This window comes from Papilio xuthus, unplaced genomic scaffold (genome assembly GCF_000836235.2).
Source record: "Papilio xuthus unplaced genomic scaffold, Pxut_1.1 DF828258.1, whole genome shotgun sequence".
NCBI lineage: Eukaryota > Metazoa > Arthropoda > Insecta > Lepidoptera > Papilionidae > Papilio > Papilio xuthus.
Window position 1 is genome coordinate 3,104,401 of NW_013530391.1, and position 27,555 is coordinate 3,131,955.

At 32.5% G+C, this 27,555-nt stretch overlaps 2 protein-coding genes across 5 annotated transcripts; both read left to right on the plus strand.

Annotated features, from left to right (window-relative positions):
• The first annotated feature begins 3,042 nt into the window (after positions 1 to 3,042).
• LOC106113538 (uncharacterized) lies at positions 3,043 to 7,132 on the plus strand. Of its 2 annotated transcripts, none has more exons than XM_013306367.1 (6): positions 3,043 to 3,913; positions 4,125 to 4,362; positions 4,720 to 4,963; positions 5,172 to 5,348; positions 5,965 to 6,142; positions 6,438 to 7,132. In XM_013306367.1, exons 1-6 carry the CDS (start codon positions 3,377 to 3,379, stop codon positions 6,603 to 6,605), a joined length of 1,542 nt encoding a protein of 513 aa, XP_013161821.1. In that variant the 5' UTR covers positions 3,043 to 3,376; the 3' UTR covers positions 6,606 to 7,132. The 2 variants fall into 2 exon arrangements, with proteins under 2 accessions (XP_013161821.1, XP_013161820.1); XM_013306366.1 differs by having other exon boundaries at positions 3,045 to 3,913; positions 5,172 to 5,405.
• Positions 7,133 to 12,667: 5,535 nt separating this feature from the next.
• LOC106113504 (proton-coupled amino acid transporter 4) lies at positions 12,668 to 26,789 on the plus strand. 3 transcript variants are annotated; one of them, XM_013306313.1, is made up of 9 exons: positions 12,668 to 12,801; positions 17,575 to 17,697; positions 18,611 to 18,761; positions 19,123 to 19,244; positions 19,508 to 19,592; positions 21,636 to 21,880; positions 22,981 to 23,193; positions 25,993 to 26,162; positions 26,540 to 26,789. In XM_013306313.1, exons 1-9 carry the CDS (start codon positions 12,791 to 12,793, stop codon positions 26,779 to 26,781), a joined length of 1,362 nt encoding a protein of 453 aa, XP_013161767.1. In that variant the 5' UTR covers positions 12,668 to 12,790; the 3' UTR covers positions 26,782 to 26,789. The 3 variants fall into 3 exon arrangements, with proteins under 3 accessions (XP_013161767.1, XP_013161766.1, XP_013161764.1); XM_013306312.1 differs by lacking the exon at positions 12,668 to 12,801 and adding an exon at positions 16,233 to 16,422 and having other exon boundaries at positions 17,578 to 17,697; XM_013306310.1 differs by lacking the exon at positions 12,668 to 12,801 and adding an exon at positions 16,235 to 16,422.
• Positions 26,790 to 27,555: the final 766 nt, after the last annotated feature.

Sequence of the window (27,555 nt, forward strand, 5' to 3'; positions counted from 1 at the left end):
ATAGAACCAAATGACACGCAACTCCTTTAGGAAAAAAAGGAATGATGAATACCAGACAATCAGGAGCGGAGTTACGAAGTGTTAAAAAATATATACAGACAAATTGTGGACCTCCTTTTTTAAGTCGGTTAAGAATGAAAATTCTTTACTCATTCAAAACTATTTTCCACAAAAAATTGTAGAGGTTCTATATCCTGAACTATAGTTATAAATGTTTCGGAAGATATCTATAATGCTAATAAAATCCAATCTTAAATGTTTAATAAAAAATCTTCACTACCACAGATAAAATACCACAAAAGTAATTAAATTAAAAAAAGAAATTTATACCAGGACTTAAAAATAAATTATATGGTTTTTGTTAATTTTATTCGGATCACGATGAATGTCAAACTTAAATCGGTGAAAACCAGTTGTGTCTTAGAATAAGACGACAGCCTTTGCATTTTTATTTCATCTTCAGATATACTGAGTAGTTTATAAATGAATACAGCCTTTTTAGATAGATAATTATTTCGTATTTCAAAAAAAGCTTTTAGTTCTAAGGACGGATAACAAAGTATGCTCGATTGATATTTTAAAAGAAGGAAAAATGAGTGCGGTTACTCCTCTCCTTACATCTTATTGGAACAAAAGAAATATATTTAATTTTGTTCTAGATTGTTTTTGTGTGTTTGTGTTTTAAGTCCTTAGCACTACATAGCTCAGTTGATTAAATTATCACTAAAATTCTATTAAAAAATTTGACATTATAAGGGGACATTCAATATCTTAGCTATTTTCAGCTCAAAATTCTTCCCTCTAGTTTTCAGTTTTTTTAGGTTATCTTACTGAATTATTCGTAATAAATTAACATTAATTAAAAATCGTACTTCGTCCTTTAAGTGATAAGGATAAAAGTGTTATAATTGCAAATTGCATCACATTGCGTAAAATTGACGTCAGCAAACACCCACTACCGAAATTCTTTGAGTGAAAGTGTCGGCCTTTCGCTACCACTGGAGGGGAGAACGACCTCGACCAGCGGGAGGGGAGAGAAATGCTGCCAATTGTGTAAGATGACACTTGATAATCCACTTCTATTGACGTATAAGAAGTTTACATCATTATGCGAAGACAAATAATATCTTGACCGTTAAACAGTCTTTGTACTAATGTCAATCCTATAAATAATATAACCTAATTTTTTTCTGATTATTCATTTTTGTCTTTAAATTATTTAAAATTTCAATGCTGTATCACATAAAAATGATGTCAAGGTCTTGAGGATGATGAGTAAGCCGTGATTCATTTTTAGGGTCTTTTAAAGATGCTTTCAAAATCAAATCAAAATGGTAAAGCCATGAAAACGAGATGAATATTTAAAAGTCTTATATCCACACTCAGTCATTTAATTATTAAGCAGTCACTTAGTTTTTAATCTGTGCTATAGATCAATCAGATTGTCTATTCATCATTAACTCACTATGCGTCCCCACTGAGGTTCTCGGAGCCTACCCTAAGTTAGGGGAGTCTAGGCCACAGTCAACCACGGTGGTCCAGTGCGTGTTGGTTGACTATACATATATATCTTTACATTTTAATAATATCTAGTAAAATACAAGATGTGTCACAGAAAAAACTTTTAGGGAAGGCCAGAATTAAGGCTTTAAATAATCCCCGCGACCTATTGATTGTCGTTTTGTGGTTAACTGAACCGTGAAATTAAATTAAATGGTGGCAAAAAGTTGCATGTAAGTTCTCTAAAGAATAAAAATACTAATACCAAGAAGGCTGACAAAATTGAACAACTTTTTATTAAAAAATCGCAGTAGTGTGTTGGTGTTTTTTTTAAATACGGTTTAAGATTTTATTTATTTCCTCAAGAAGCATTTGCACGCGACTCTGTCCGCGCGGAATTAAAAAATAAAAACTTAATTAGTACCTTATGCGTTCCAGACTATATTCTATATCTGTTCTTATTATATGTTCTATATATTCTGAGATAACTTCTAAGAAACATTCATCCATCCGTCCATCAAAATTTTTGCATTTATATTATAGTAATATTGCAAAGGTTGATAGTAATCAAAATTTTTTCTGTGAGGTAACAAATTATAACAATTTATTTTTATCATTTGAAATAATAATTACATTCATACTTAGAAGATAAAGATGAAAAGAAACAATATTGTTATTATACTCGTGTCGATATCTAATGTTATTATGAATAATTTTACATTTTGCTTAAAGCTTATACTAAATTTTACGCGTGGCCCAAGTTGCAAGCTTACAGTTTCTTATTACAAAAAAAACTCGATGTCATCCACTTCAAAATGATATTTAAAATGAGATTATGAGGATTATATCAATGTGACAAAATAGGCCCATTAGCCTTGTATTATAGATACCAGTAAGTTAGTAAAAATGTTGTAAATCATAAACCAATTGTAACAAATTAACCATCCCAAAGTGAATTTAACCTTATCATATATCGAGTATAAAGTTTTCGCGCCGTTTACTATTATAATGATAACAACTAACTTAGTATATCACTGGTAAATCACAAAAGTCAAGATCTTATTCCGCTAAAAGCTTACTGCTTGGGACACAACAAGGCGTTGCCTAAAGGTCGGCTACATTCCAAAATTGTGAGTCCTGTCCAGTCGCCAGCTGGTACGAACGGCGCGGCGCCCATACCTAACTTAGAAATTATTACTTGCGCCGTTTGTTGTCATTAAATACCTTTGTTCTAAAATTTATTGTTGTTAATGTTATTCTATGATAAATATCTTAAGGTTTTCATATATGAAACATAGGTATTGGAGATGGTTAAGGTCTTGTATTATATATTTTAAATGTAAGGTATATTTATAGAATGTGTTTTCATTAGACGCCTAGATCGTAGAACATTATTTTTAAAGAACGTAGGAAGCAAGCCTGTATTCTGGAATAAAATTTCACCCCAAATAACTATTCACCAAAGAGACATTAAATTCTTTGAAATATCTGGCTTTTAAGTGATTTTGTAGAATAATTTGATTTGATTTGTTCAAAGGAACTGGAAAAACTTGTTGACTGTTAATTAAATCTCAACTTATTATTATTATGAGGTAAGTTTCAGACTTGTGAAATTGCGTGAAATGGAACAGTTGTAATTTTGGTATGACGTCACATTGACGTCATCCGTTGACATTTGACATTTTAGCGCCTTTGTTATTAGTGCGTTAAAAATGTTTTTTAAATTAATTACTTCGTACAAAAGGGCACAAAACATACAGTGATGTATAAAATATACGTTATATTTCTTGAAGATTTATTGCAACATATTATTTAGTCAGAAAAAGAAAAAAAAAATAGTTTTGAATTCAAATGTGTTAAGGTCCACATTTAAATTATGATGAAGGCAGGTAAGAGTGTAGAAGTTAAGGAGGAAATTGCCGAGGTGCATACAGCTGCTAGGTCGCCATCACCTAAGTGCAAAGGGACTGAGACACGTAGAAGTAGATCGGCTTCACGCAAACTTTCCAACGGCCATGTTTCAAACACTGAACCACTTGATACGCCAACTACAGTTGAAGAAAGCCCAGAGACCTCGACAAAGAAGACTAAAACAAAGGAGAATTGGATAAATTCAGAACAAGAGTCTCTGGATGTTGAAATACCAATTCATGATCAAATAAAACTAGGTATCCTAGGTTTTGTGGAGAAAGAAATTAAGAAATCTGATAAGAATCCATCATTTGTATTCTATTCACATGACCCAAATGGCTTAGAGGAGAAATTCATGAAGAATTTGTCAAGACCATCTAGTGGTCATAAGGAAAAGCGGAGTCCATCCTATAGGAAAAAGAAAAGACATTCATCTCGACACAGAGACAGGGAGCTTCACGACTTTGATGTGCCCGGGTCAAGTCTCAGTGCATTAGAAAAGGTAATAATTATATAATTAACATAAATTTTTAATAATAACATCAAAACAAACTGACATTTAAATACTAAAGTGTTTGTATCCCATGTCATTAAAACTTTTATTACTTATAATGATTTTTAAGTTTATGTTGGAAAATTGTAATGGAAGATTGTGGCAGATTTTTATAACAAAATCATAAACATTTAATTTCCTATTAATTTATATATTTCAGGTTGACGATTACTTGAAAGAATATAACAAAGATGAAGTGGTGACTCTTAGTGGTGAGTTGGAAATTGAACCAAATGATACAGAAAACAATAATGGAACTTCTAGAGAGATTAGACACAAGCCGAGGAAGACCCGACGGAAAACAAGAGAGGAGCGCACAGAGAGTGGTGCTGTTAGCAAAGAAGTTAGCCCTAAAGTTTTTAAAACTGGCACTAAAAGTAAAAATGGAACAAAACCAGGTAAGTTATGGTTAACAAGTTTATTATCAAACAGATCTTATTGTTTCAGAAAGTATACACCTAATATATATGCTATGTTTTTTTAATTCATTATGAGATATACACTTAGAGTACAAATATAGTCAAACCAAGATAAGCGAGAGTCCGAATTACTTAAATATTTTTCTCTCTTATGAAGTAATCTTTTCCCAGAGGACCTATGAAGTTGTCTGTCAGGACTAGACAATGACACTCGCCTATAGAGGTTCCTTGCTTATTCAGTTTCATCATAATCTCTAGTCCATCGATAAAAGAAAAAAAAATATAGTCTAAAATTGTTTATTTACCATCTAAAAATTAATATCTGTTTGATTTCAGTGAGACCAACAGACTTAACAACAATGTTGGAGAGATTGGAGTCAAATGTGCCATACCATGACCAGTATATAGACAATCCATTTTCATCCCCATCACCTCTGACATCACCGAATGATGAAAGACTTGATCCTTTCACTCGGAGAACTGATAAAATATATCTTCAAGGCGGCGGCACATTCAGAGCAGTGTCCAGAGATAGAATACTACAAGAACAGCAATCTCGAGATGATGATAAATATTTAAGGTAATTACTAAACTTACTATGAGTACTTAATATTATGGGCAAATTCTGAGTCTGCGGTTAAATCTGAATTAGTCTGCAAATTATTTAATGTCCTATTATATACATAGCTCTTCAAACTCCATTCCAAGATTGTTACAACTTATCACAAAACAAGAAAAGATGGTGAATACTTGCCGTTAATTCCCAAGTTGTAAATTTTAATTTTCAGATTAGGCAATTTATCACCATTAGATATGGCAATAACAGTACAAAAGGCTTGGCGAAGTTGTGCGCCTGCTTGTCATGGAGTATTAGGAGGGCTGTCGTTAATGCATCTCCTACTCATCAGCTACTCGGACAGTCTGGATGGTGGTCACCTGTCATTCCATGCTGTAGTGACAATGCCATATGTGGCCACTTACTATTTCTTCTGTGTGCTGTGTTTATTGTCAGTTTTAGATAGGTAAGATTATATTAACAATATTAATGTGTTTATGTGTTTATTAACTTTTGTACTAAAAACTCTTTATTAACATTTGAAACTGAAAAAAAAACAAATTGTAGTCTAATTTAAACTGTAAACAGCAAGTTGAAAAGCCCTTATCTGAAGTTATGTAGCCTTTAAAGCAATTATTATATGAGCAAATGCTATAATTTTTTAATAAAAAATAAGCCAATGTTTTGATCATTTAGATCAGTCTTTCCCAAAGTGGGCGATAACGCCCCCTTGTGGGCGCTGCAGGTTTCAAGTTGCGGGTTATACTAAAAGTTTCGTTTAGAATTCTCCGTTAATATAAATATATAGGTCACAACAATTAATTAATTTAATTTAAACTTATAGTGGTTTCTAAATATGTGAAAATATGGGGGCGCTAAACAATGTTTATTCTCAAAGTGGGCAGTAGACAAAATAAGTTTGGGTACCACTGATTTAGATTCTTGACATTATTTTGACGTTGGTATTGCAATGCCTGTTGGGTCGGACTAGTAAATAAAAATATCAATCCTATTATTTTTTTCAGACTGGACGTGGCCAGTATCGAAGTATCTCGCGGGCTGCAGCCGTGGTTCCAGCCCATAGTGCTGGTCATCCTGTACACGGCATGTCTGCTGGTGTGCACGGCCGCCAGGATGTACGACGAGCTGATGGTCTACCAGTATGCCCCTGTCTTCCTTAACAGCACAGGAAATGTTACTGTGGTTAGTTCATGTTGTCCATGCCGAATGAAAAAAAACTAATTAATAGGCTATGTATTTTTCTAAACTTTGTTGTACATCCATCCCAAATGCCTTCGAGATCCGTTAAGCTGTTCTGATGATACCTTCTAATAAAAATTCATCCATCCATCCATATCTAAACTTTAACTTTTATAATATTAGTAAGATTAAAAGGATCAAAAATGGGATAAAAATTTAGCTACATAATGCAACCATTAAATAAAATATAGACAATTTAAAATGAATTAAGGTTGGTAACGATTTTTTTAACTTTCAGCCGACAGTCCCTTCGTTTTACCACACATGGACGCACCTGTCGATCTGGCGCGCGGTCCTCTCGATCCTGGGGCTGGTGTACTTCGTGATCTCCAGCCCCCCGGACCTGGTGCATGCCGGCCTCACACAGCTTCTGCACTTCAAACACCCCTTGCAGAGCATCGGATGATTCACCTTTAATTCATAGTTTCACATTTCCGCCTCGAAACCGACCAATCAGAAGTGAGTGACGGCGCCACCGTCGATAATACTGGCACCTGATTGGCGGATAATATAATCGCTTGACATTTTTCAAACTATTTTTCCATTTTTCTCTGCTTTGTAGATTAATTATATTTATATGTTTAATTTTTTTTCAGCTGGCAATACTTAGCTATTAAGCTATTTGATTTCAAATACTTTTTAAACGCCTTCAGTACTCATAATTTGACTTTTTTTTGTCATTGTGATAGTTTTACTATAGAAGTTTCTCCTTATTGTTTCTGTACCAAGAAGTTTTAAGTTATTTTATTAGTGTTTAAGTTAATAGTTAAGACATTTATTGAAATTTTTCAATGCACAAAACCGGAACAGTCCGTCTGAATATAATTTATATAAATATCTGTTCCATATGAAATAAGTATAAAGGATCTCAATTATTATTTTTCTAGTCCATTTCAAATATTAAAAAGTAAGTATTAACCCTTAATTCGACGAAATTTTTTTTAGCAAAAAAATCTTTTTTTTTTAGTAAAGTCATACGTCATCATCATCAGCTCACTATACGTCCCCACCTAGGGGCTCGGAGCCTACCCTAAGTTAAGGATGATTAGGCCATAGTCAACCACGCTGGCCAAGTACGGGTTGGTTGACTTCACACATATCTTTGAATTTCTTCTCAGATATGTGCAGGTTGCATCACGATGTTTTCCTTCACTGTAAGAACGTCGGATAAATGTACATATGTGAATCGGAAATCGAAAAACACGTTGGTACATGGCGGGATTCGAACCCAGGACCTGCAGATTGCAAGTCAAGTGCTTGACCCCTGAGCCACCGACGCGCATACTTACCTAATTTTCTCTAAACTAGTTCAGTAGATTTTTTTTAATTAGTCGTTCGTCACACTGGAAACTATCGAATTAAGGGTTAAAAAACGGCCAGAGTTTATCTAAATTATTTGTTCCTAAATTCTAGTCATTTCGCACAGAATCTTATTAGAAATAAAAGTGAAGTTTATTTTATAAGAAAAAGTATTAATTTTAGTGTTAACAAAGTTATATATATTTTAAACAAATTATAGAACAAGAAACTATAACAAGATATGTTTAGTATTAAAAGCTTATTTTATTCTATTCATTTTTTTGTGCAATGGAAACCCACGATAAATGATAAAAACACGACACAAAATTATATATATTATTATTATGTTTATTAGCAAACGCTTGAATATCGTCAGCGCGAAATAAAAAATATAATCGCCGTATAGCTGCCGGGTGAGTAAATGAGCTATGACCTTTAAATTACTATTTTAGTAAAGAAATTATTACATAAAGTTAATAAACTCATATAAAAGCATCTCGTGCTTTTTTAAGTTTTGTGCTTAATAGATTAATACGTTTCATTATATCTCATATTTAAATAATTATTGTAATTGAACATATCTAAGATAGTGTTGAAGTTTCCTTATATGCTAATTTAGAAAAATAATTATTATACAAAAGAGTCACTGTGGGTTTCCGAGATCAAAATCTTCGTTGAAAACATATTGTTATCTCTGTTTTGTCAAAGATAATGACAAGGATGACGATATGTTATGTACAGAGATGTCAGAAACCCATGGTTAGTCATTTGACATATATAAACAAAATTAATGTAAGAATTTTTTGTTTCAAAAATATAAAGTCACTGATTTGTGTTGATGTCTGAATAAAGTGTTTGTGAAGATTTGTTTTTTATTTTTATTTTCCTTATTTAAAATATTTTAACAAGTTCCCTACCAGCCAATAATTAAACGAAGAAGCGACTTATTATTAGTAAAAAATATTCATAATTTATGGATATTCCGCTAGCGCTAATTTAGCATCCATTCAATGTATGTATTCTGATAAGTAAAATAAATTGGTTGTTATCTTTGATTATAAAAAAACGGACTAGGCAAGACGTCGTTGTTTTAAATATATTTTGCCACGAAACTGGTTAGGTTGACACTCACAAAGAGTATATAAAATATATCACATTAGGACTACAGACTAAAAAATTACATACACAAGCAAGTTAAGAACTTTTAGACATTAATAATTTACGTCATTTGGCGCGAATGGCGCGCTTTCGTTACAGAGTCAACTCAGAATGATTAGTAAGGGGGCATAAATGTCGACATTTTAGTAAGGCTAGTGTTGCGCCAATACACCAGCACAGTGTAGGATTTTCTTCCTAACAGAGCTTATTGCTTGTTTCTGTTTGACAGAAGAGTACGTGCGCTTGACAAATCCTATCACTTAAAAGCCAAGCAATTAACACCCGAAAGGTAACAGTGTTGGTTGTAAACAGTAATTTAGAGACACCAAAACTACACGTGGTTATTCTGAGAACTAAAATAAATCGCTTGTTATAAATCATGGTTTTACTTACATAGCCGCTGTTAATTAAAATACAAGACTATCTGTCTTATAACAACTAAGGCGCTATTGAAATGAATAAATTAATGTCAACACAAAGAATGAAATAGCTTATTTCGTAATAATTATAATAACTTTAGAAACTTTATTAGATTAAACAAAGAAGTTTTATTACTTTTTAAATATTAATTTGCAGTATTTTGTTTAATTCTGACTTTTGAATCTTTAGAACATATTGTTCGTTTTTATTTGACAGAGAGGAATGCATGTGTTTGACAGATTAATTAAATATCCAATTATCAGGAGATACAGTTCTGATTAAAAGTATGAATGTAAAATTAAAAATATTAAAAAAAGTTTAACTTAAATACTTGTCATAAACATTGTTTTTACATATTATTAAACAATATCCTAAAGTACAATCCTTACGAGAAGTTATTGCACTATTTAGATTAATTAATAAAATACAATCTGGAAGTTTAGTTTAACATCTTCGCACGAATTGGCCCGGTTCGCCCGGTGAAATACCACGACCACACAGAAGACAGGCCTCAAGTGGAAGCTATTCCGCGTACAGTCTGATGAGTGTGTCCCGGAAGCCTAATTTAGTCCTCTTTTCCTTCCCACCCTTTTTGTAAGGGAAGGATGGGAAATGGAAGTGGACTTTCCGGATGAGAGGATGCTTGGGAAGGGAAAATATTTTCTTTCTGTGCATCCTCTGCTCCGTCGATTAAAGGTAGGTAACGCATACGCAATTGGCAACGTATAAATATGGGCAACGGTTACTTCGCTATTTCAGCGATTTCAGGTGACCGCTCGCTCGTTTGCCACCGTGCGTTATAAAAAAAAAGTTTAAAAAGCCTTTAAAGTTTAATAAAATTTAGAATCTTTCGTACATTATAATTATTTAAGTTTTTAATTCAGTTTAATTAAAAAATGTGAACGTAAATTTTTTTTCACGGACAAAAAACTTAGGCCATTTAGTATTTTCTTAATAATTAAATCTCTTTGTTAAAGAGAAATTAATATAATAAATAAGTTTTACTACGTTATTTTAAGTAGCGTAATTAAGGACAGGTGTTTTATTATCTCAGACAGTTTTGCCTTAGGCACGTTAACGACGCAACTAACACAAGTTTTATGTAAGTTAATTAACTGATATTTTACTTTTAGGCATTTAATGTAGTAGCTAAATGTCTCACAATAAACTTTACTTCTTATTTCCACAGATGTGACTAATCTATTTTTAATTATCTAAAATCAGACTGAAAGGTTTTAAAATTATAATGTCCGATCACTTCTCATTTTTATTAGTGTCTAAAAGTAAATATTTAAAGCAATTATTTATCCAATATTATGACGACTTCCTTAAGTTTTACGTTAAAAAGATTTACATATCATAACTTTTGTTTTTTTTTAGAATAATAGTATAATTTATTTAATGTTTCGTTCTTTCGCATAATTTGCCGCCGCGTGGCGCATGCCGCCGCCGTCTTCCAGTAATGGAACACATTTCGGCAGATAGTTATTCTAAAGTGTACATTTATGTTACAGTAAAGAGGAATTATATTAAAATGCATGTTATTATGTCTAATTTACAGAATACTTAGCAGACTTCACAGGATGAACTAAATAAAAAATGTATGAAATATTAAAAAATTAAACATTTTGTAAATTAATCAATGGCAGCCCCACCTAATTGTTCCAAGTTTGAATTTTTAATAATTTACTTGATTTAAACACAACACCCTTTGTAGTACTTACTTTCAGAATTATTCAACAGGTTTTAGTACGCCGTATACAAAAAGTAAGATGTACTTAGCTGCAATACTCTGGCGGTTTACGAGAGTATCCTAAAACATTTATAGTCTGTGTAGAAAATTGCAAGTAAATGAAAAGAATGTTTTTGTACTCAATGGCACAGTTCCATTATGTTATGATTGATGAGTGTGGAATGACATAAACATAATGAGTGAATGAATGATGGACGTCAGGAGGCATATAAAGTGTCACCACAGTATGAAGTGACCGAATGTCAGGTACGTTTAACATCAACTTCTTTTAAAGTAATTTTCAAAGCTAAAACTTCACAAACAGCGGATGGCGGTAAACCGCTTACAAAGTATCTTAAATTTTTAGGCAAAATATATTGACGTAGTTAAAAAAATTGAGAACGTCGATGGCGCAGTAGTTAAGCAATTGATTTGTAATTATTAAGTATTTATTATTGTTACATTTAATTATGTACATTTATCCGACGTCATTCCTGTGAAGGAAAAATCGTAATGCGATATATTTGAGTAGATGGAAGATATTCAAAGATCTGTGTGAAATCATCCAATCCGCGCTAAACCAGCGTAGTAGACTAAAGCTTATTCACCCATAACGCCCAACGTAGGTAAGATTCGTGCCTCTCGATGGGCACTTAAATAGCCGATGTGGTTAAAACAGTGTTAACATCAAGTATATCAACTTTAAAGTAAAGCAATTTCATAAACCCAGACACACAGTTTCATGTTGTATCTCAATTTGCCAGTCGTTAAGTCAAACTAATAATCAAACCGCTGAAATTTAGCGGTTTTGTTTTATTAGTTTGAGGCAAAAGTGTTTAGAGATTTACGCTTGAAATTATCAACATTTGATAATTTCCTCGTGTAATTCAAAACATTCGAATTATGGAAAGCATTGATATCTGATTGTTTTTCATTTGTTAAATTAACATTGGTCGTTTATACATTCTAATGACATTATAACATTAATACAGAGTAACTAATCTATGTCGTAAATTATGAGTTACCACTCCCCAAGTCACTTTTATTGACGTTTTGAGGTTAGTCAAATAATTAAGATTCAAGTTTTCTAATGTCGTGTGTTTTTATACAATGTGACGCTTCTTCTATAAATTTCAGGAACATAAATTTAAAATGACTAGCTTAAAAGAAATCTTAACTTATCCTTAGGTGTAAACTGTTGAAATTCTACTGCCTTTAAACTGAATTAGAATTTATCTCTATTTTTACAACGAGAACGAGAGGGATGACTATTTGTTTTCATACCAGTGTCAAAACAACGGAACCTTATTGGTTTAGCGGTATGTTGCGGTTTTTGATAATGACCCGCATTGAAGTCGGCGTGATCCCCCATAATCAGAATAATGGTATGTTGCTTCGTATTAAAGCTTTTTGTACCGTGTAAATATTAATTAACGAAAAAATGAAAACAACATTTTGTTTTAATATATTTAAGCTGATTGCGCAGGAAATGTTAAATGTTATGTTGTAAAATGTATATTTTATACAACAACAAATTCACATTTAAATCGTAGTTTTCAGGTTAAACATATTTTGTGTTCTAGCATTTTTTTATATTTAAAATCTTTAATCACTTAAAGAGAATCGCTCGTTTGCCACCTTATAATAAAAAAAAACGTGCCAAATCTAATTTCGGATTCGTTGCCCGTAGTAATTCGCGCTAGACGCGCACGGTGCCGTTTGGAGATACTTTACTTCCATCCATCCTTTCATACATCCAAACATTCGCATTTATAATATTAGTAATAAGTAAAATTGTTCCAATCCCTACTCTCGTGATGCATCATCTGATTGTTTAAATGTTAACCTGTGTAAACGCAGTCACACGATAACAGCGGGTGCACGGAATTGTACGTACGCGCCTTTGTGAATAAAAATTGTAAATAGTGAGTGAGGAGGAGTGTTTGAATTGAAGTGCACATGGTATACTTACATGGATTACTATGAAATCAAGGTATCGTATTTTTTTTAATTTTTATATTAACTTGATTTGAAATATTTGTTAAGATGGAACAGAGAACAGATTCATACACACTCATAAAATATTATACTTATTTACGAGTAAAGTTTGTCTGGAATACAATAATTAGAATAAAATGTAGTTTGTTGTCCATCTATTATTCACATGCTCATTAAGTTTAGTGCATTGCTTCATATAGCTTGGATAAAAATTATAAAAGATCCCGATAAAACTTTTAAAAAGGTAAAAAAAAATTACAGATTACATTCATTGAGTGAAGAATTATGTATTCCATCTTATTGGTAGTATAGGCCTCAGCGTTTTGTCAAAAATGTGGCATAATGGCCACTAAGACCTTTGCCTTTTTTGATTGATAAAAATATAGAAGAAAAAAGCGCGGGAAATCAACGAGTTAAAAACAAAATCATTAATAGTTTTCGATGAAATAATATTGTAAATAAGTCTTTTTTTAAATGAGTATTTAACAACGAATAAAAGCAATTTGGCTGCCGAGCTGGTGTTATCGATTTAAACAAACAGGTATGAAAATTGTTCACGTAAATTTTCTTAATTTACAGCTTTACAATTAAAACTTGTTTATTTTCTTTGTTATATCGATGATGTCGATTCATTTTGAAATAAAAATGAACGAGTGTAGTGGACCGACGCATCCATTATGCGGAACATTTCTGAGAAATTTTATTTAAAAAAAACTCTCATGAATGTGTTGTTTTATAAAAAGTAGTGAAAATCAAGCACGGAGAAAACTCCCAAGCAAAGAAATTTGCATTAAAATTAGTTCACACATTATATTTTCTGTCTATGCCTTTTTGATGATCTTATTAAATAAAATAGCGAAAAACATCGTAACGGAAAATTCTAAATTTTGGCTAAAATAGAAAATATATGCTCCAGTAGTTGTTGAATCAAATGGAAATGTTTAAAAATTAATTAATAAATAAAGTAGGATATTGTACAAGAATTCTTCATTATCGTTTTAGTATCGCCAACATTTGGTGACACTTCTTTCCAACTGTAAGACACAAATTTGAATGAGTTGAGTTAAGTTGAAAGAGGGTATATCATCCACAAGTATCCTGTTTTAATCAGGCAAACATCTTTACAAGTGCTCAGGGTAACAATGACTCTATTTACCCGCTTTTTACATTCAGGGAACAATTTTATAAAACATTCTGTTATCCCTTTTATCTTTGGGAACATTTTCTTCAAACCAGATAACCCAATTATTAAACGTTTGATGGATAATTTTAAATTTAGAATTAATTTTTAAATATAGAATTAATTTTAAATTCACAATTAATTTTAAATTTAGAATTAATTTTAAATTTAGAATAATTTTTAAATTTAGAATTAATTTTAATATATTGTGACTTCGTTACACGTGTATTGTTATGAAGTAAAAGATACAACGAACAATGTAACATCAAGTGGTAGTATAATATTTACTGTCTTCAATATGAAATCTTATCTCTTTACCTTTATGAACAATAATAAATTTGGATGTGTTAATTTTTTAACAAGTACGCAATATATGGATTAAAAAAAGACCTTTAAACGTTATCCAAGATAAATTATTGTAGGGGTAATTTGACATTACATCAAAATTCAACAACGTAACTTTGTAACGGCGGATATAAAATATATTTTTTTTTAATTTAGGGCTACATATTTGCCTTATCTTTTCAAATATCGAATACACGATTATTTAAATAATGACTATCTAATGTCGTTATAATGTTGCGTCAAATGGTCTATTCAAATTGGCCTTAAGTTTTTTTTAAACTGCACCTTACACAATAATGTCACCACTACTATATCGCCAAGAGCTTGCACGAAGTTCTTCGTGCTCTGCGCTGACTTCCCAATTATTTAGAACAATGGCTGATCTTTGTTTAATCCATTTCTCTTTAGTCGAAGCTAGCCTTCATACGAATTTAATTGTGAGAACTACTATAAGCTATTGTAATAGACGTAATTAGCCGTCGACCGTCACTACTTAACTAAAAACAACCGCATTCCACTAAACATGTTATTAGTATAATTTTAGACAAGGTGAGAAATGTTATCAATTGTCATCAACTTAAGTCAGGAACGTCAATATTATCATTGAAGTATTGACGATAACAATGGGCCTAGCACAAATATTTACGACATTCGCAATGGTGTCATCATCGACAAAATTTGTATCAAAATTTGTTCACCGGCAGGCGTAAAGAACGCAAAATACAAAATCGTAGTCTCTTCGAAAGTGGATTACGGCCTCCATTTCAATGCCAATTTCGGTCACTAGAGTTTTTGGCAGAAAAGCGTTTTCACTCTTAATAAAAAATATTGTAATTTGCGTTGCAACGCGTTTTTTTTTATATCAAAAGGTGGCAAACGAGCGAGCAGCCACCTGAAATCGCTGAAATAGCGAAGTGACTGCTGCCCAGAGACATACGCAATTGCATATGCGCTGCCTACCTTTAATCGACGGAGGAGAGGATGCACAGAAAGGAAATATCTTCCCTTTCCATGCATCCTCTCATCCGTAAAGTCCACTTCCACTTCCCATTCTTTCCTTATAAAGAAAAGGAAAGAGGACTAAATTAGGCCTCCGGGACGCATACTCATCAGACGAAACGCGGAATTGCTTCCACTTCACGCCTGTCTTCTGTGTGATCGTGGTATTTCACCGGGCGAGCCGGGCCGATTCGTGCGAAGATGTTAAAGCGTGCCCTACCACTGTTAAACTGTTATACGCGTGGTAAAGTCGGCTGTTTTAATTAACAATTAAGAATTTTATGTTAACACAAAAATTTATATTGTAGGGATATTATCGCTTAAGCTGAAATAGATTATTTCTCAAAGCATGAGATGACTTTGTATTTCATTGCTTTCACTAATTACTGCGGTAGTTAAGCTATCTTGGAGAATATAAATGCAGCTGCAGTATTAATTTATAATATTTATTATTTCAAGACGTTGCCTATTTGCATATTATAAAAACATATCACATTGTGGCGACATCAGATAAGATGTCACTCAGTTCGGCTAGAGATAGTCTAGCACGATTATTTGTGACAAGCGCTATAATATCGTCATCGATAAAATTTGTGCGATATCAAGTATAAAATACACTAAAAATCTCATATTAATTTTCACATAATTGACAATGACGTTTTCTGCAAATATTCCTGCTGCTGAAGATGTACGTATGAAGTAAATAATATAAGCACCATTCTACTTAGGTATCATGTTATAGTGCCCGAGTAGCACATATTTAAAGGTATATTGTTAACATTCTAAAGGCCACTACCACAAATCATTGAGTATAATTCACTTCCATAGATAAACATAAAGTCGTTGTTAATATTCAAGTACACGATGATGTCAAATATAAAAAAATTGGGTTTCCATAACACGTCGACCTCGATGCTTAGAGTAAGTTGCGGTTAAACAAGTTTATTCTAGAGTCAGACATTTCATCGCAATGTTGTATTCATGCGAATTTTTATTCGCTTAAAAAATGTCTTGTGAACTGTGGATGAGTTAGTGTTTGTTAGCAATTAAACAGTGTCATTTTACGTTTTGCAAAATGAATGAAAATATAAGGTATTGTATTATTACTTAACAGTATTTTGTGTATTAATGTAGGATATTGAATTTTTTGTTTACCAAATATATAAACGGTATTTCGAATGATGTTATTAATATTAATCATAGTAATAATAATTAATATTATATAATTATTATTATTATTTTATTACGTCATCTTCTATGTAACTTTTTCTCAATAGTTAAATAAAAAATATTAAACATACGTTTATTATATACGATGTTTTAGACGATTGGATGTCTAAATTACTCACATCTGTAACTATATTTAATGTCGTTTTTTATCTTAGAAAATTTAATTATTACGAAACTAAAAAATAAGCTATGCCATATACATTTTTAAGCCACCATAAAGTAGATGAAAAGATAAAATTTAACCTTAATAAAATAGTTAATTGAAAGTTTATAATTGTAATACATTATTTGAGTAAAAAATGTGTTGTTTTATACATCTATTCGTGGATACAGATTATAAAGTAAAAGGTATTTTTAATCTATAATTTTCTTCTCTTTTTAAATAGTAAAGGAACTAAGTAAACGCCAAATCACTTATAATGTAAATTTGTTAGTCAAAGTGTAAAAAGATTTAATATTAAATTTACTTGTAATTTGCTATAAAAATAAATGGAGTCGAAAATCAAGATTCTGAGGATATAAAATAGACCTATGCTTATCTACATATACTGATTCTTTTGTAATATGGAAATTCCACTATCGAAACTCTTGACACGACACTATAAAACATGTTGTCATCTCTTTCAATACCTTTGGAAATGGAAAGAGACAATAGTATGGTTTTAAAAGAGCGTTACGGCCTTATGGCTTTCACGATTCTTGAAAATCTGTGTGGGATGAATGAAGACGTTAAGTGCCAACCATGTTTGTTTCTTCTAAACTTGGACTATAGATATGTCTTCTATTGAAAGTCAATCTTGAAGTTACTAAAAATATTACGGTATTTTTAGATAAAAATAAGATTATTTTATCAAGTTTTATTATTACACTTGTCAAAATAATACTGTTCAATTAACTTTTTTTTTAAATTCGCATATTTATTTTAGTATTAAAATATATTAGCAAAGCAGAGTTCATCCGTAACACTATAAAATTCTGCTTGAACAAGTTTTTAAATTTATGTATTTATTTCAGTAGTGAGAGTTGTGACCCCCTGCCTATGCAGTCAACAGTAACACTGAACGTGACTGATAAAGATGTTTACGGCGAAGATACTTACAATCCTTTTGAACATCGGAATGTTTTACATCCCACGTCGTAAGTAATCAGAAACATCGTCCTTTTCGTTGTGGTCGTTATGTAATAACTACTAATCCCCAGTGCGGAAAGGGCTACCCTATTGCACAATCTATATATCCACAATACATAATTCGGGCTTCCTCCTTTTAACCATTAATTCATTCTCATTAAATACTACTATCACAATATATTTATTAAGTACTATTAGGAAGAAAGTCCGACACTGCCGGTGTACTGGCGCAACACTAGCTGTCCTAAAATATCGAAGTTTATGTCCCCTCACTAATCATTCTGACACTTGGTAACGAAAGCGCGCCGTTCGCGCTAAAAGATTCAAAACTACTAATGTCTAAAAATTACTAATTTCTTGTTTTTATGCCCTTATACGACATATAACGTCTTTAAGGATATTAATTTGATAATGATGTAAGTCGTTTCCTGAACACTCTGGACTGAGTGGATGTTAAGCTTTATCGAGTTCGTATCACAACTTACAAAACTTTTGCTAACCATTAAGTTGCCGTATTATTGGGAGTTTAGTTTGACAGCCTCGACATCGTATTAATAACGCCCAGTTTGTGATATAGGTTGGATCAAGTTAGTTATGACAGTTGTTGATGTTAGTATTTATTGCTTTACTTGAATGCTTATATCAGTTTAAAACAATTCAAAATTTTATTTTAATGAAAATATTTAAAGAAATATTAATACACGTAGCTAATTTTTAATTTTGTAGTAAATAAAAGTTATATCACTTATTTCCTATCTTGTTTTTATATTCTGATGATTGGAAAGTTTTCGATAAGTTCATCATAAATTATGATGACTCAATGTGTGATTATAAGGAGAAAGAATTGAAAGTTGGAGAATCAACGCCGTCACGTTTTGTTTGAGAAATGTGTATAATGTTAAATTAAGTCGTATCTTGCAGGACTTTAGGTTCATTTTTCCATTTGCTGAAATCCTCGTTAGGCTCTGGTCTGCTAGCGATGCCCGCTGCCTTCAAGCACACCGGTCTGATACCGGGCTGCATCGGTACGGCGCTAGTCGGGGTGATAGCGACACACTGCGTACATATTTTGGTAATACTATTTTTTTATTATTTAGGCTTAATCCCGCGCTCGCTCAATTTATTCAGAGCGCGGACTGCTTAAAGGTCTAAACGCATCTGCGATACTCTTGGTGCTCTAGTTTATTTTTCTTCAATAATGTAAAATTCTTAAAGGAAAACTTTTCTCCTTTTTATGCGTCCCTTCAACTTCCCGTTCCCATCCTTTCTTCATAAGAAATTGGTGGGAAGGGAAAGAGAACTACAATTAGGTCTCCGGCACGTACACTCATCAGAATAAATGCGGAATTTCACCGGTCCTGCCGGCCCTTCTTGCAACAAATGTTGTTGCTGGCGTCTACCACTGTTAACAGTTCTATCAAAATTTTGTTCAGGTGTCGACATCGCGAGAGATTTGCAGCCACTGCCGCGTCAGTTCATTGAGTTACACTGACACATGTGAAAAGGTTTTCAAACACGGACCTCATAATTTAAGGAAATATTCTCAAATAGTCAGGTGAGATAATTACAGATACCTAATAACACTGTTTGTTAATTAAAAAAAACTGGCTGTATGACACTCGAGAATTAAATCTCACCTCTCAAAATCTCTTAGTACATACATAAATACATACATACAAATCCATACACATAAATATATTATCGTCTTGGGTAAGACAAGTAAAAAAAGGCAACTGTATGTATATTTTCTGAGACAATTTATTATAGGAATCTCTGTTTGATAGCGAATGAGTAACTCACAGAGATTTTATTTTACAGACATTTTGCGGATTACGCGATGGCCGGAGTGTGCTTGGGCGGCACTAGCGTCTACGTAATATTCATAGCTAGCTCTCTAAAAGATGTAAGTACGAATTACTTATTATAAGTACGTTTGTAACATTTTTATTGGTTAATTAAGTCAAATACATCCATTGAAGTAATTAACTCGAGAACTGCTGAACGGATTAATTTTATCTTGGTCTTGAAATGTTTGTGGAAGTCTAGGGAAGGTTTAAAAGGTGAGAAAAATTGCCCGGAAATATTTTTTTTTCTCATTCCACGCGGACGGAACCGCGGGCGGCAGCTAGTAGTTCTATATAAAGAAGATATCGCGTTTCATGTTCACACGATGTCTTGCGACTTGCGGTTGTGTCTGTACTATGAGTCTTACTTCTTACTAATATTATAAATGCGAATGTTTAGATATGGATGAATGTTTGATAGAAGATATCACCGGAACGGCTGCATGGATCTCGCTGAAATTTCGTATTATCTGGAAGAACACATAGGATACTTATAAAGATTATTTTAAATTCCGGCTGGACGGAGTCGCGGGCGACAGCTATATAGGAATACAGTTCATTATTATTGATCTGCTGTTTTTATTACGGAGGTTTGGCGCAATACAATATCTAAAGTCTTATTATCTGCTTGTAGTAACATCGTCCAAAGAATATGTTATGAGGCAAACAATACAAGATAAGTCTCTATGGATGCTGAATATTTTCTGTATTTTTTTATATCATAAAGTAGCAAACGAGCGAGCGACCACCTGAAATCGCTGAATAGCGAAGTGACCGTTGCCTATAGACATACGCAATTGCATATGCGTTGCCTACCTTTAATCGTCGGAGGAGAGGATGCACAGAATGAAAATATTTTCTCCTTCCATGCATCCTCTCATCCGGAAAGTCCACTTCCACTTTCCATCGTTTTCTTATGACAAAAAGGGTGGGAAGGGAAAGAGGACTAAATTAGGCCTCCGGGACACACACTCATCAGACTGTACGCGGAATTGCTTCCACTTGACGCCTGTCTTCTGTGTGGTCGTGGTATTTCACCGGGCGAGCCGGGCCGATTCGTGCGAAGATGTTAAAGCGGGCTCTACCACTGTTCAAATTTATATAGTATTCTGTATAGTCTAGGCATGGCATCGCAAAAAGTGGGGCGATGTCATGCCTAGCCATGCCCCAATGGATAAAGATGACAAGATTACTCTGAATAATAGCGGACTTGTGAACAGACAGACATAGATAAGAATTTAAATTGGATTCTCGTTATTAGCAACGTAAATACATTGATTATTATTGAACTTTAGTCTTCGAATAGATTGCAATCGTTATCTCCTAGACTGTAAGTAATTACAGAGCTGAGCAAATAAGTAAAAAAAGGTCTGAGAAATTCTCGGAACGTTTGATATTTTCGATCGGAATTTATTTGACACGTTTCAGGGAAATTGCTTTTAGGCCTTTTAAATCATAGCTTTAGTTTTAGTTGTGGTTCCCGAAATGGATTAACTTTGATATATTTTTTTTATCTTTTGACTTAAATAGAAATGAACGAGGAATGAAAAAAAATACTGAGAAAAAAATGGTAGAAGGGAAAATTTTTTATCGCAACCCTAGCTGTACCAAATCCAATTAAACTATAGCTTGAAGCTATAGCTTGAATTACTATGAAACTTCCAGTTGATAGACTGTTTTATTTTTATTGTGACACGAAATGAGATTCCCTCGAACATAAAACCTCAATAGCAAAATGTAAACGATTTTGATTGAAAATGCATTTGCAATGTAACCAGGGGCATAATTGTTGTGGGGTGTTATTATTGTACAAGTAAAATTACATATTACCCTTTAGTAACTTTATATATTATAAAAAAAGGTTTTGAAAGACAGACGGACAACAAAGTGATCCTATAAGGGTTCTGTTTTCCTTGCTTTCGAGGTACGTTACCCTAAAAGCAGTCTGTTTTGAAGAAAAAACGCTGTGAAATTTTTCCGAATTTAAAAAAAGTGATTAGAAATTTTTTGATATCCTACTTATTTATGGTCTAAAAACAGACAGAGATATGTTTTGCATAAGTGTTGTTTATTCTAGTAATAACAGTGTTTTCCTTTTTCAGATTTGCGATCACTTCAACCCAAACTACACGTTTACAGTGAAAGAGTACTGCGGCTTTTTACTTATTCCACTCATCGTTTTGACACAAATTCGGCATCTGAAGTTTCTCGTGCCGTTCTCATTGTTAGCAAACATATGTCTCTTGCTGACATTTGTTATAACTTGTATCTACACATTTAGTGATCTTAAAGACATATCGACAGTAAAACTCGCCTCCAGTCCTACACAATGGCCGTTATTTTTAAGGTAAAAGTGTATACTGCTAATGAAGAACAAGATCACTTTTTTAAAATATTTTAAGATGGCTAACGAGCAAGCGGCGATCTGAATTGAACGCTCCTCATAGACATTTGCAATTGCAGATATATTTCCTACCTTTATACAGAAAAGTGACAATCCCCCTTTCTACGTGTCCAAATCCAAATCCCCTTCCCATCATTTCTGTGATTAGTTTATACACCTTTTATATATAATAGACGTCTGACACTTAACTTGAGTGTATCTTTATAACTTGAAGTTATTAAGTTACCAAGTTTGAGGTAAACTATTGCTATTAGTCAAAACATCGAAACTTTTCCTTTCAAAAATTCTATTGACAGTTGTTGAAGTTCGTGAGAAGTTTCCTAACATGCCAGACAACAAACAGAAGTACACGCTCGATATCAATATATCTATTTTTATAACATTTATTCAAATAGATTCAAATAATCGTATGGCGTAATCAAAACGTTTCGCTTCAAGCATTTTTCATCATAATCTAGAAATGTCAATAGCCTAATGCAGGGTGACGAACCTTTACTTATACGTGCTATTACTAAAGTAATGTTTAATGAGGTTATATACCTTATGTGTTGTGATTTGACTTTGTGTTTATTAACGTTTTGTAGCGTAAGAATCACTCTCATATTATTCTAATTCACTATTTCGTACCTTATGAATTTTAATGAATTTTGTGGTCATTATCCTCATCATACGTCTCCACCGAGGGGCTTGGAGCCTACCCTAAGTTAAGGTTGATTAGGCCATAGTCAACCACGCTGGCCAAGTGCGGGTTGACTTCACACATATCTTTGAACTTCTTCTCAGATAGATATGTACAGCATCACGATGTTTTCCTTCACCGTAAAAACGTCGGATAAATGTATATATAATATGTAAATCGGAAATTGAAAATCACATTGGTAAATGGCGGGATTCAATCCTAGGGCCTAGTATTTCAAATCAAGTGCTTGACTCCTGAGCCACCGACGCTCTTATTTTGACGCTCTTATGTGATTTAGTGATATTTTGTTATAACTACATATGTTGTAGGTCTGCATTTATAACAATAGTTGAATTTGTTGCAGCACAGCAATATTTGCTATGGAAGGTATCAACGTGGTCATGCCTGTTGAAAATGAGATGAAAAAACCGCAACATTTCCTGGGCTGTCCGGGAGTGTTGAATGTTACAATGGTGTTAGTCGCGGTGTTGTACGCTGTAGTCGGAATGTTTGGATATTTGAAGTATGGGGATGACGTCAAAGGAAGTATCACGATCAATCTACCACAGGACGAAATGTAAGTCACTTAATATTCTTACAAATCTACAGTACCTTAATATTTCAACATATCGATGTTAAACATCGAACTTTAAAAACAACTGTAACGAAACGATTTAACTCTTCGTTAGTATAAATTTGCAGTCAAATGGCGTCAGCAGTTCTTGAGTTATAAATAGAATAAAACGACTTTCTTTTAGATATTTACTAGCTGTTGACCGCGACTCCGTGCGTGCGGAATTAAAAAAAAACTTTATTAATAAGCTAATGTGTTCTCCCAGACTATGTTCTACATCTGTGCCAAATTTCAGCGGGATCCATGCACCCGTTCAAACAAACATTTATAATATTAGTAAGATGTAAGTAAGATAAAATATAAATGTCTCTTCTTGGTGATATCACGTAGAAACAAGAATTTTACTCAGTTATATTGATAATAGGAATTGATCAGGCGTTTTATTTCCGAGGAAACATATATTTGGTGCTAATAAATGTGACAGGCGCTACATGCGAATAATGTAACATTTACGTATATTTTATATTGTCATCTTTTTCACTCTCTTATAACAAAACTGAGACAACGATTGTTTTTATGCGTGAAATTTGATATTTAAGATGATTTAATAATGTATGGTGTTTGTCATAGGATAATATCTTGATGATTTAGTTTGACATTAATTTATAACTTGGTAAACATTAGTATGCATTTGCATAACGTAATTTGATAACGTAGCGTTAACAAGGTCTTGTAGTGTGTCTATTTAAGATAGATTAGTTTGACAATTTAAGTGACAATTCACTAGATATGGGTTGAGTAAAATGATTTTCGATGGTTGTTCTCATAGAACTTGCAATCGATAATTCATGATTATTGTTTTTTAATTACAATATAAATAAAACTGTTTTTTTTTCTATTCGTACTTTATCCATCATAACTACATAAAGAAATAAGACATTAAACCAAAAAATGAGGTGTTGACGAAGAAAAAAAATTTTTTTAATTAATTGTGCAATACATAGCTTAGTTATAAAATAAGTAAATAATAGTACACATTTGTTCGATTAATTTTATTACAAGATCGATTCGCGATAGTTCACAGTTATTCGTTGTTTGCGACGGTTCTACACTATGACAACCGTCCATTTAGTACGACATTAATCTTCATACAAAATTATATCGATATTTTATAGGCGTCAGTTGTCAAACGAATCTAAAATAGACATACTATAATCTAAGTTGAACAACATTATCTTCCAATCTAATAATAAACGTCTTCTCTATTGTTTACATGGCATTTTTATTTTTGTATTTTAAAGGAATTAATTTTAACCGTGGGTTTCTGAGACCAATATCCGTTTTATATTCACAATCATTCTGTTTTCTGAAAAACAATGTCAGCATGTAAAAATAATACGTCTTTTTTGAGTAAATAATAAAAATAAATCTGATTCCTTTGTGTGTTGCTTTTCAATATCAAATACGTGACTAGAATTTATTTGGCTTAAATTGATATTGAGCTTAATCTTTGTACAATAAAGGTTAACGCGTATTGATCCACTCACCATTATGAGAGGTGGCTTCATGTTTATTTTTCATAATAACAAAAAGTGGGAAAATAATAAATGGAATAAATTATAACAAATATACTTATGGTACTCCTAATTTCACATACACTTCTAATTCAAAGCGTAGCCTAAATAGGTCTACAAACAAAAGAAGGATTGCTTAAAAGAGGATCCTGTTTTTTGTCGACTCTACGATGATTTTATTAACCTTTCTAACAGTGTTAGGTAAACTATTAACCAACAAATATACAAAAGTTTTTATTAACCTTTAATAGGTACATAAAGTTATAATAATTTCTGTCCGTTTTCTCTATTATCATCATTCATACCAGCAGCTTACCATAGACTCGTCTGCAAAATTCATAATGGGCTTTTATTCGCGTTATTTATTATCCTTTTCAACGTTATTATTACTTATTGTTTCGAACTTTGTTTATTACAAGAAAGCATTTAACTGGAATATGTGAAAACATCGTAGTTTCGTATTTTAAATGCGAAAGTTTAGATAGATGGATGAATAGCATCTCCAGAAAGGATGCATTGACTGTTCTACAATTATATAAAATGGTTAAAAAATAAAAAAAAATCCGAACTTTAATTTTTCAAGGTGTATAAGATGTACAAGGTGATTATCGTTTAAGATATGCTTCCAATGGAGTGTTCTGTACTGTTTCTTCAGGATAGCTGTCAGAAGTGATTGTTAACCTTTTGTTACTCGATAACAAAGCTTTAATAATGAATAAGGGACACAAAGCAATGTAATATGCCAATTTATACGAAATAGCTCTTTGATGTAGAACTTTTCGCTTGACTATGTTCTTAGGAGACAGGCTTTTGGTTCGTGCCTTAACTTGTCATTCATTTTGTTTATTAAAATCATAATAAATAACATAACTAATATTTCGAAATCTTTATTCCTAATCTTATATAATATTAGATGTATAATAAAGAAAGTATGAAGGTGTTCACTGGAAATATCTCCTATGAAAAATGACGGAATGATACTTTTTTTACAAATAAAAATAAATATTTAAAATTTATTCGAACCACATTTATTGAAATTATATGTTATTTATCATTTTTGGGTTATGAGAGTAGATTTATCACATTTTTCTTCTAATTGTTATTAGAAAATTGTACAAAAGTATTTCCTAAAAAATATAATGTAGTCGGCATGGCTTGGCACGTCGAAAACAATGTAACTCTTTTACCCGACGTGCCAACTAAAGTCGAGTACTACTATGTGTTTCAGATTAGCTCTGACAGCGAAAGTAATGGTGGCGACGGCAGTATACTTCACATATTGTCTGCAAATGTACGCTCCGATGGATATTATATGGAGCCGTATAAAGGATTCTATGAAACAGAAATTCCACAACATCGGACAAATAATTCTTAGGACAATTAGCGTCGCTCTAACAGGTTGGTAAGGTATTACCTTTGTCGTTTCTTTTCGGGAAATCTGTGAAGCTAAAAATTTTCACATTCTTTTTATCTTTACAAATATACTGATAGAATAAAGTCCCGTCAAAATCAGCCTAGTAGTTATGGAGATCATCATCATCATCGAAACAATGACTTGCAGTACAGACAGACAGAAATTTAAAAATATATTTTCATTAAAAGTAGTGCAAATACATATTATCCGCGATTTATTTTCGACATAACATACAAACAGTTCAATTATTTAATGGTATATATAGAATACAGTATAATTTACTTTACAAAGTTTCATTTTTGTAGTAAATCCTCAACGATTTCTATAGACAGTTATTTCAAATTGTCAAAATTGTTTTCAGTTATCTTGGCAGTCGCTGTGCCGGATTTGGAACTTTTAATAGGCCTCGTCGGCGCTATATTCTTCTCAACTTTGGGCCTGTTTATTCCGATAGTCGTCGAAACTGTGCACAAATGGGACCGGGACTTGGGAAAATTCAAATATATTCTGTGGAAGAATACATTGCTATTGTTGTTCTATTTATTAGTTTTAGTTTCGGGATGTTATTCAGCTATAAAAGAGATTATAATAAAATTCAGTTGATTTTTTAATTTTTTTTTATTTAAATTGAAAATCAGACATTATTTAAAAATGTTGAGTCAAAAATTTTTCAAACAAGACTTCCATAGAGATCTGCAATACCAGAGGAACGAGTTATGTATCGCTTCTTGAAAGACCCTAATTTTACTGGTTTGGAAATACCCCCCACCAGACCATTCCACAACGCGGCTGTACCAGACATTTCGTGAGTGATTTCGTGAGAATTATACCATTTTGGGATGCCTGCCCTCCAGGATGTGTGGATGATACCTGGTCTGTCTCATCAGCAGAATTCGAAAACAGGAACACCACTTCCCGTGGTATAATCGTTAAAAAATTCATAGAAAATTCCCACCACATAGCCAGAGAATCAAACCGATCAGTGAGTGCGTTGTTGTTGTTTATGATATACTAGCTGTCGCCCGCGACTCCGTCTTCGCGGAATTAATAAAGCTATTGGTCGCAGGGTAATGTTATATAGCCTAAAGCCCTCCGCAACAAACAAACAAACTCTTCCGCTTTATGATATTAGTATAGATAGCTTCAAAGATTTTCACTCGGTATTGTTTAATGTTAATTTAATGTCTGATGAATGCATTATTATAAAATTATTTAATATTTTTAAATCTTCTATGTTGTTGTACATCTCACTCCTCATAGACAACCGAATTAAAAGTATTTTGTAACTTAAAAAACTTAAAGTTTGAATACTAAAGTTACCAAGTTATAGTTTATCCTATTGGATTAAAATTATACTGTTATTATCTGTCCTGTTGT

Bases quoted from the DNA above. Each gene is read 5' to 3' on its own strand.
- LOC106113504 (XM_013306310.1), top strand. The intron at 17,698-18,610 runs GTAAGTAATCAG...CGTATCTTGCAG, and splicing joins AATGTTTTACATCCCACGTC to GACTTTAGGTTCATTTTTCC. The intron at 26,163-26,539 runs GTTGGTAAGGTA...AATTGTTTTCAG, and splicing joins AATTAGCGTCGCTCTAACAG to TTATCTTGGCAGTCGCTGTG.
- LOC106113538 (XM_013306366.1), top strand. From the start codon at position 3,377: ATGATGAAGGCAGGTAAGAGTGTAGAAGTTAAGGAGGAAATTGCCGAG. The intron at 4,964-5,171 runs GTAATTACTAAA...TTTAATTTTCAG, and splicing joins GATGATGATAAATATTTAAG to ATTAGGCAATTTATCACCAT. The intron at 5,406-5,964 runs GTAAGATTATAT...TATTTTTTTCAG, and splicing joins TTATTGTCAGTTTTAGATAG to ACTGGACGTGGCCAGTATCG.